The 9,749-nt window shown below is 39.5% G+C and overlaps 1 protein-coding gene across 2 annotated transcripts; it reads right to left on the bottom strand.

The window, feature by feature from the left end:
* Nucleotides 1-2,631: 2,631 nt before the first annotated feature.
* Nucleotides 2,632-9,736, bottom strand: stk16 (serine/threonine kinase 16). Of its 2 annotated transcripts, none has more exons than XM_080458456.1 (8): nucleotides 9,674-9,717; nucleotides 7,652-7,776; nucleotides 7,352-7,571; nucleotides 7,138-7,271; nucleotides 5,991-6,078; nucleotides 5,260-5,388; nucleotides 5,017-5,138; nucleotides 2,632-4,512 (listed from the first exon to the last, which is right to left on the bottom strand). In XM_080458456.1, the coding sequence occupies exons 2-8, from the start codon at nucleotides 7,735-7,737 to the stop codon at nucleotides 4,374-4,376; spliced, it is 918 nt and encodes a 305-aa protein (XP_080314582.1). In that variant the 5' UTR covers nucleotides 7,738-7,776; nucleotides 9,674-9,717; the 3' UTR covers nucleotides 2,632-4,373. The 2 variants fall into 2 exon arrangements, with proteins under 2 accessions (XP_080314582.1, XP_080314581.1); XM_080458455.1 differs by having other exon boundaries at nucleotides 2,634-4,512; nucleotides 9,658-9,736.
* Nucleotides 9,737-9,749: the final 13 nt, after the last annotated feature.

Genomic DNA, 9,749 nt, shown 5'->3' with positions numbered 1-9,749 from the left:
CGCGATGCCCTTTGAAAGAATTCATAATGTCCAACCTGTACCGACCTTCTACCACAAATAAAAACTATCGATCCCCCTTCCTTCCCCAACTCCCACTTTAAAAGACTTATTGTGGAGCTCCATTTCATCTAATCACTTGGCAAAAGAGTCCGGCGTCTAAATAAAGAAAGAATAAATAAAAAAGTCCCCGGGCCAACGTGTTGCTCTCACCTTTGCAGATGAAATTACCCGAAAAGCTGTTACAAATCAATATAATCAATGCAATCAGCTAACTGACACAGGCAATCTCCTGCCAGTAAGTAAAATACCCCCGGCGGAGATCTTTCAATCTCCAGTGCCATAATTGCCCCCAAGGGCGACGTTAGGGTGTAGCATTTTGTACACTTAATTAAATTAGTGAGCTCCGAGGACAGGCTGGGTTGCAGATCTCACGCAGACCGGAGAGTTCTGGCGATGTGCCAGTAATTAAGCCAATACCTTTCTTGATTACGCCAATCCCCCTTAATGAACTCATTATGCATTTTAACCCAAACACTCCCATGAATTAATGAGCACAGAGAAAGCTCCTGGATGGAAACAACGCCCTGATCACAAGCACGAGACATAACTCATCCACTCAACGGGGGAGACGTAATGTCCATATTTCTCCCGCTTTCTGCCGCAGCCAAGACTAATTTCGACTTGAGTGACAGCAAAAGTTCTGAGTCCGTGCACATAAAGATTTGGAGAAGTAGGATCCATCTTGGACTAACGGCTGAAACTTAGCCGGACGACTTTACAAGGTCTCCCTGGGATCGCATCAGAATTTACTGTATTTTAAAAACTTTGGCGGGGTCACTGGGCACAGATGGGAAGACATGCGCGCGCCCTCATGGGTCCAAAAGCATACAGTGTGTCCACAATGATTTAGAGAGACCTGGAAACACTGCAGGGTGAGAGCCGCTCCGCACTGACCCATAATGCTTTGCTAATTAAATAATTCACTAATTGATTCATCGCCAAATCAATAAAGCCTGCAGATGGTTTATGGTGTGAGAGCTAAAGTGTGTTTATATGTTTGATGCCTGAAGTTGGGCTACGAATGAAACACACCTCTACACACACACACACACTGGATCCAAGCAGCCACCACAGTGCAGTCCTCTCCAGACCGAACAAGGGAAGGCCAGTGGAATTGGTGCTGAGACTCGGGCAAACAATGAGTTGACCTTGCACTTGTGTGGTATGACGTCATTCAGCCCCTCGCAGACAGACTATGGAGAAAAGAAATGCGCCCGCGCGCGCGCGCGTGTGTGTGTGTGTGTGTGTGTGTGTGTGTGTGTGTGTGTGTGTGTGTGTGTGTGTGTGTGTGTGTGTGTGTGTGTGTGTCCCCTGCTGCGCCCATAAACACAACTCCATCCTGGACCCAGTCCCAGGGGAGTCTGGGGTTCGTCAGTGGGCCTGAAGACAAAATCAGACGGGATGTTATTAATTCAAGTGCAATCACTCTTTTAGATGTTTGCGTAGGAAAAAGGCCACATGCACTGGAGGTATGTGCCGTGTTCATTCCGTTCTTTCGCTTCACGGCTCGTCACATTGGTGTGTTTGTGCCTGGTAAGGTAGACATTACCTTTGAAAGTAATTGGGGTGGCAGCAGAGTGACATCGCACTGATCTGAGTGGATGTAAGAGTTGTAAATCCTTTTGCACGAGCAGTTTGATATTTTGTTTCAGAGCTCGTGCACACTGATGAGCACAGACACAGAGAAGGGCGGCGGACAATGGCCACCGCTGCTCAGTGACATGAAGGTTGTGCTAATAGGACATTCATCAAAAAGTGAGCTTTTCTTATCAAATAAATAAATAAATAAATGGTTTATACTTTATTTCCGCCATTTGGTTTAATGTCTCTTTACACACATTTCTCTTTGTGCATCTTTGACACCACTTTATCCAACTCAAAACTGTGCCAGAAGACCAATATATATATATATATATATATACACACATTCACATTCACACCTAGAGGTAATTTCGAGTCACCAATTAACCACAAACATGTTTTTGGACTGTGTGAGGAAAACCGATTAAACCCATACATGCACAGGAATAAGCCCTAAACTAGCAGTTCTGCATGACAATGATTTAGAAGTATTAGTCATTACATTGTAATTACTATTGATGAAACCTGTAAAAACAATTATTATTTTTGGAAATAGTTTTTTGGGTCACAAAGAAAAGGAGCGATTTCAATTATTCATCTTGTAACATGCCGCTGATACGTGGGTGATGCGTTCCTCCTTTGTCTTTTTCTTCCCATTATGAACTATGAACTCAACGAGTTCATTTAAAAATTTGTGAACTGACCTTTGAACTAGTTCATGTAGAAACTGAACTTTCCCAACACTAATAAAGGAAACTCAACTTTTTAAATCAAACAATAAGATTTTAAAAGGTCCACAGTTGAAATCGCGCTAGAAATACCCTTATCTATGTAAAACAAAGGCTTCATCACAGAAGCAGAGTCGTGAGTTCTGATGAATGTCACACATAATGAAATGTGTGAGAGCACTTCAGTACGACTCATTTCACTTTAAGTTTGTCTGGGCATGAAATCTTAAGTTAAAACGGTCACAAATCACAAGAAAAACTAAAGACAGTATGCCATATCTTAATGTTTATTTATCCTTTACTGTGCAGTGAATAAGAGATGACACATTATTCCAACATAATTACTCAAAGAGCACATTATTAACTCTGGGATCTTCAATCAATACCGTTATAAAGTTACTGACCTGTGGCATCAACCCGGTATTAGTTAGCAATGAAAAACTACACAAATCTTCAAGGTTATTTAACATACTTCAAAAAGAAACGTGTATTTAAACAATGTGTCAGTTGCTATTCCATCACATTCCCCCCCCCCCCAAAAAAAAAACTCAAGTGTGCAAGGACATTTTTGAGCTCTAACATCGTCCTATATCACCGAATTACATTCCCGAAAGCTTTAACTTAAAATGCCCCAAAATATTTCTTAACTTTAAAAGGTACCACTTCGGTCTGCGAATAAAGACCGTCAGATCATTTGAGACGTGTGTGTACCCTGAGTGAACAAAAGTGTGAGACGACATTCAGTTAAATACAAGTGGAATGAAAAGAAATACAGAGTAAATTGAAGTCAAAGGAATTAAATTACAATGCCAAGTATGAGAGTGACACACAGGTAATATAAACAAGTCCAAATAACCTTTTTCAGTGAATATAAAAGTAATCCTCTGTGGTTTGTGTCTTAAAATGTGACCACTTTCTTCTTAAGATTTCCCTCTTTTTGTGTGAGTGGATACTCATTTCTACATTTTACTAAGTGCCAAATCGCACAGTTACAATGACAAACCATCGTGTGAAGCAGCAGAGAAGAGAACCGTAATAATGGAGCACCTTCAGTCGCAGTATTGCATCCAAAGATTACGCAGTCTTTTCATTTTAATCTACAGTTCAGGCCTAAACGGTGTGAGTGGCGCTGTGGAGAAAAACCGTGTACTGATGATGACAGAACATTAAGTGTAACGCGCGCGCGCGCGCACACACACACACACACACACACACACACACACACACACACACACACACACACACACACACACACACACACACACACACACACACACACACACACACACACACACACACACACACACACACACACACACACACACACACACACACACACACACACACACACACACACACAGAGGAAACTTAAGGAATCCGGTTAAAACTAAAGGGAATTGTAACATACGTCATTTGATATGTATTGAACTCAGGCAGCTTTCATCCATTGGAAAGTTTGGCAAAGCTTCTCTGTCTCAAATTCAAACGACAATTTTAGTTATTGTTCTGAAGCAACACTAGAGATGTGGAGTTTATACTGATGCCATTATTAGCGTATGAGGCAGAAACAGCCCGTCTGATCCTTTTCAGAGCATCTCTGAAGCTCAGGCATTAACATGATCGGCGAAGTTTAATTCAACTCGATATTATCACCAACAATAGAAAACATTTTGAAGCTGGTTTCCAACCCCAACACTAATGTAAGCCAACAGAACGCCAGCTCCAGCTCAAACAACAATGAGAACCAGTATCCAATTACATTGAAGGCTTTTCAATTCTTCTGATTATTTGGAAAGAATACAAAATCTACTATATGTTTTGTGACACACAGCCTTTAACTGTACCATAAAAACTTTTGCCAAGCTCCCCATGATGAGTGATGATCAGTACCGAGGCGTTAACACAACAGTCAATAAATAAGAGAAATTAAGTCAAGCTGGAAATAAGAGAAGGTCATCAGTGTGCAAGAGGTCTCCAGGATCTCGTCAAGTGTGCCGTGCAAGATCAGACCATGTTGGTTTGGGTGTTCGGGCTGCGACTCTGCAGATCCTGAACCTGGTCAAGAACCCAGCTGATGTTTGGCCTCTCCTGGGGGTTAGACACCATGATGGAGCTCAGCAGCATCTTCAGGCCCTCTGAGTACCTGAGTACAAGATATGGACGCTGAATTACAACTTACGTTTCAGTCGTATTTAAAGAAATGGTTAACTGTCGTTACGTGCACGCTACAGAAAATACAACTGATCAACACAATAACACTGTTATTATTTTAAAAAATGTTTTGTATTTGAGAAGTCAGATGTTTTCAGCTCCATGCTTACAAAATATAGTAAATTCAAAGTATTTTCAATAGGAAAAACATTTTTCTTTGTAACCTAATGTATTTAAATCGGAATTTATATAAGGGTGTTTTGAATCTTTATCGTGAAGCTTCATGTCATTGTGTCACAAATTATTGCATTGAAATTAGGTGTTTGTATTGATTTACTTTTGTGAGTCAAGTTCAAGTGCATGCTCACTTTTTTTTTAGGTAAAACATGAAAAAATTGCTTTGTGAACAAGGAGACAAGAGCATCAGGGTAAATATGCAACATAATCTAAAACAACAGTAAGAGAATCAAACTACAGTTACAATCGGAGGACTGACCTGCAGGACTGTGGGATGACCACGGGATTCTGGACAGCCAGAGCAACACTGTCCCCCTTCTGGAAGACCAGATCATACGGCCCCTCCAACATCATCATGCAGTACAGCACGCAGCCGAGTGACTGGAGGCGTGCCAGAGGACCGCATTCCCAACAAACAGCACTCAGGTCAGTGACTGATCGGTGCAGCGTTACAGATTTTACAGAGGAAACATGAACAGCAGGAAAGGAAGAAGCGATTTACCCAGATATCAGTCCGCTCGTCTATGATGCAGTGGCTCTCCACATTGAAGAGCTCCGGAGCCCTGTAGGAAATGGTGCACCGCTGCGCCGCCCAGTCCTGGATGGTCATGGCCTCTCTGGATCCTCTCACCTGTCATCAATTCAGGTATTTTTTTTAAATCAGTCAAACTGTTTAGGATCATTCAGAGGCCTGAACATGACAATAAGCATAAAGAAAAGTGAAAAATACAGATTTTTCAAGCAGTTCAATTAATGTGGGAAGCTCAAGCAACACACGTGATAAAAATAATAGCAATAATAATAATTTGTTGCAATGACATGTACACTTAAGTGTGTTTTTCTTTTTCCAAATGAAATGTAAACGAGGACCCTATACTACTTTCCCTCTATAAATGGATGGTCACAATCAAATATCATCCTGAAACTGAGAAGCTGCAATCAGACAAACACCCAACAATCTTTTAAGGAAGCATAAGAATTTGAATATGAAGTTCACCAGCATTAAATATGCAACTCTGCCATCCAGTGGTGGAATTATAGATCTCCATAGCGACACAATCTCTCCAACTATTGAGCAGTCATGATGTAACACTATGTCCATGTTACACTTGGTAGCATTACTCTACTGTTTGGTGGTGATGCAACCTTAGTGGTGGTGAAAATTGTCTATTTGACCATTAATATCAATGCTTACTACTTGATTATCCAACCCACTTACAAACTTCCTCATACCTCAATCCGGGCCCGGTTCATTGAGCCGAAGTCCATCAGAACCGGCCGGTTGTCCTCATCCAAGAGTACGTTAGTGGGCTTCAGGTCTCTGGGAAAGGCGTAAATAACATTGGTTTAGATGGAGCAATTTAAGTTATATATAAAGAAAAAAACAGGTCAATGGTATAATCTTGACAAATAATACATTTGATGAGGTCAAACTTTACAATCCTAACCGCCTCCACTGTTGAGGTAAACACTAATAATATACAACACTGCCACATTTTCACACGTGTCATACAGAACAAACAAATAGATTGTTTTTCAAATCAAACTCCATGTAATCTATAGATTGGAATAAATTTAAGATGTGCCAGATTATGTTTAATTCCAGAAATAACCATTAAATGTTCACAGAAATAGAAGATGGCTACAATCTGAGGGGAGAAGAGGAACGTGGAAGAGGAGGTTAATCAGTGGGTATGATGTGAGATGTTTAATAAAATTAAAGGTATACATGAATTCATATCCAACTTATCTGGATATATACGTGTGTCTATATATTTATATGTATAAACATGTGTACAGTATGCACATATAACTATGTATAATTGCAATGGGTTACATAGTGATTTATAGATATAACTAATTGTGATTGTAATAGTAAAGAGCTAAAAAGGTGTATTTTTTAAGAACGTAATCTAGCTTCATTTATTTATCATTATCTTTTCTGCTGTGTACTTGTTCAAAAATGTTGAATACTTTGATAGAAGCTATAACATTGATCCTGAGCAAAGGTGTGTTTAGTTCTGACTGTAACAATCACTGGACTGGACTTGATTATCTGCATACTCCACATAGTTTTACCTCAAACCAGAAATTTGATGTTTAGTCATTCAGCATTACCGTTAATGTTTGTGTGCACGTTGTCACTTTAAAATTATTGTTAGGTGGCGACAGGCTGCAAAGTAGTCAATAGATTATCATTGGAATAACTTATTGGTTATCTATTTATGCAAAATAAATCTTTACACATGTATAAAATTGGCTATACATTCTTTACATATGTTAGGTGACTTTCAGATTTAGAAAAAGTTAAATTACAGAATAAAAAAGTAACAGCTCTTCATTTAAAATATGTTACCTTAAGCTAGTATAAGAGTATTACCTGTGTGCATAGCCTTTCTCATGAACAGCCTTGAGTCCAGAGCAGATTCCACGCAAGATTTGTAAAATCTGCTTTTCAGGCATTGCACTTTCCTTATCTCTGAGCTTTTCAAGCACAGACCACAGGCTTCCTTTCTGTTCAGACACACAGAAACCAGGGTCAGATCTTCTCCAAACAGAAGATTTCAGTCATGCTCACTGCTGAAACGACTCACTCTGATATAAGGCAGGAGTAACCAGGCTTCAGTCTTTCCTCCGTGGTCCACAAAGGTATGTGCAACCAGGCTCAGGATGTTTGGGTGATTAAACAGCTGATGCATCTCCACCTCGGTCTGAGCCTCCTGGCGACCTTCCCGGTCATGACAGAGGATCCTCTTCAAGGCGTAGAAGCGCCCATCCTTCACTCCCTCAACCAGATCAACATAACTGAACCCACTGGGGAGAGATCACATAATACTGAAATTAGTGCTGCAATAGTAGTTCATAGACACATGCCAGTGAACTTGTTTACTCACCCTTCATCTAATTTCTGGACAAAGTAATACTTCTTGTTATCAATGGTGATCGAGCCACGGGAACATATGCACAGGGCCTGCCCCATCTTGACTGGTACATTGTTTAGCAGCAAGCTTTCAGGAGGCTAGGAGAGAGAACCACTGAAATTATTTGAAATGGGAGAGAACTGGACTCACTGAGTGTAATGAGATCTTATGGTCCATTGATGCATAATATTATCACATTATTGGTGTTATACAATCGTTCCAACATTTCAGCAATAATATACAATGAACATTCCAGCATTGTCAACAATATATGAGCTTAATTAGGTCGTTGGATACATTTTATATATTGGATAAAAATGAAAATCTGTACAAAAATTGAATATATCATGTTTAACGTTTGATTAAAGCTGCAACTATTATTCGACAAGTTGAGCAGACGAAAAAAAGAAAATCAACTTTATTTGATTATTCATTCTGAAAAAAAAAGTTTTCAATGCATGCTGTCCCTTTAAATGCGATGGCAGTAAACTGAACATACAGCAACATTATTCAATTCTCTTGTGTTGTTTTAATGTTAAACTAGAACTACACTCGGTATAGCGCATACCTTCGCCAAGGCCACATTTGTCTGTGGAACTGAGTTAATGCATAGATTTTCAGTACTTGTTATATGTTCTTATTAAGTTATCATTTTTGAACTTATATTTTTTTGTTCTTATTTAACTCACAAGTTTTGAACTTTCCTTTTCAGTTTTTGACCTTTTTACCTCATTGTTCTAAGATTTGTTGATCACGGTACGCATTGGGTCAGGGTTACCAAGGGTGTTGGTTTTGAAACCACTAAAAAAAATTTATACGGTCACATGATGAATGATCTGTTGCATTTCCGGTCAAAAGTAAGTTATCTCAGCCACACAGTGGCGCAGTGGTTAACGCAAGAACGTCATTGGTTCAAATATTGGCCAAGACTTTCTGGGAGGAAGTTTTCCTCCAACTAAAAACATGCATGTGAGGTTAATTGGCCATAGGTCTGATTGGGTGTGTGTGTCTCTGTAATCTAGCTGCAAAATTACCTTTTATTGAAACTTTTACACAAATATTTTTGACAATGCATAACTCTCTCTCTTAAGTGTATGTGTGTCCTTGAAATAGGACTTTACCTGAGCTGAGTTTTTACCCTAATTGTTGTATCCACTATTCAGTCTAATGACCTGTCACTTTTGGCCAGAACATCAAGAGTTTGTAAAAAGTTAAATAAAACACAAAAATTGTATGCAAGTTATTTAAGTTCGATGTCTGGGTTAAAATCATCTTTGTGGACAAAGTCATGAAATCTTAAGTCAGTCTGATCAGACTAACTACATTCTCCGAGATAATACATTAAAATAGTTCACATTTGACGGAAACACACATAAGGGTTAACAATTTCCTGAAATGTTAAAACTCAAACAGCTTGTTTAGTAATAGGCAGCTTAATCCTGTTTGGGAAATAATTAGCTGCAGCACTATATTTGACCTTACAAGAAAACGCCTGCTTGGGTTCGACCCAGTTAAACGCCTGCGTTTGACAAATATTGTATTTTATATGTTCATATCGCAGAGTGAAGATCACAAACTGTAGGCATAGGGGGTCATTTTCACACCAGCAGACAGAAAGTGAGAATGTATCCTCACATCGGTAAGACATCGACCAGAAGAGCTCAACATATCGTTCTAAACTATCTATTATGTTAATTCCTCGCATAGCCTAAAACACGTACCTTCAATGGTTAAAGTCAAACCCGATGTAGAAAAACACACGTAAATAAAAGAGCTAAAACTGCAAGTCCACAGTGAGTTACAAAAGCTAACACAGTTAGCTCTGCCAAGCCATTTAAAAACAACAGGGGAAAACAAAACACAACATTTAACTATATTTCTTTACTCCCCGTGGCCGTGTGAGTTTAAATTTACAAGCTGGGCTAGAAAACAGCTTCAAACACAATACAAAACCTGCAATTTGGGATATTTTCTCTCACCAGTTTTTCTGTTTACCCAAGTTAGCTCGCTGACATGTCGCTCCGCCCACTGTCGCCCTCTTCTTCTTCGTGTCCACCTAATGCGGCAGCAC

This window comes from Lipophrys pholis (assembly GCF_963383615.2).
Source record: "Lipophrys pholis genome assembly, chromosome: 2".
NCBI classification, from domain to species: domain Eukaryota; kingdom Metazoa; phylum Chordata; class Actinopteri; order Blenniiformes; family Blenniidae; genus Lipophrys; species Lipophrys pholis.
Note: the sequence above shows the minus strand (reverse complement) of the source record. Positions and strands in the feature narration are given on the sequence as shown.

Coding starts and splice junctions, on each gene's coding strand:
- stk16 (XM_080458455.1), bottom strand. CDS start 7,737: ATGGGGCAGGCCCTGTGCATATGTTCCCGTGGCTCGATCACCATTGAT. Junction 6,079..7,137: donor GAGAAAGGCTATGCACACAG/GTAATACTCTTA, acceptor CGCCTTTCCCAG/AGACCTGAAGCCCACTAACG. Junction 4,513..5,016: donor GTCATCCCACAGTCCTGCAG/GTCAGTCCTCCG, acceptor TCTTGTACTCAG/GTACTCAGAGGGCCTGAAGA.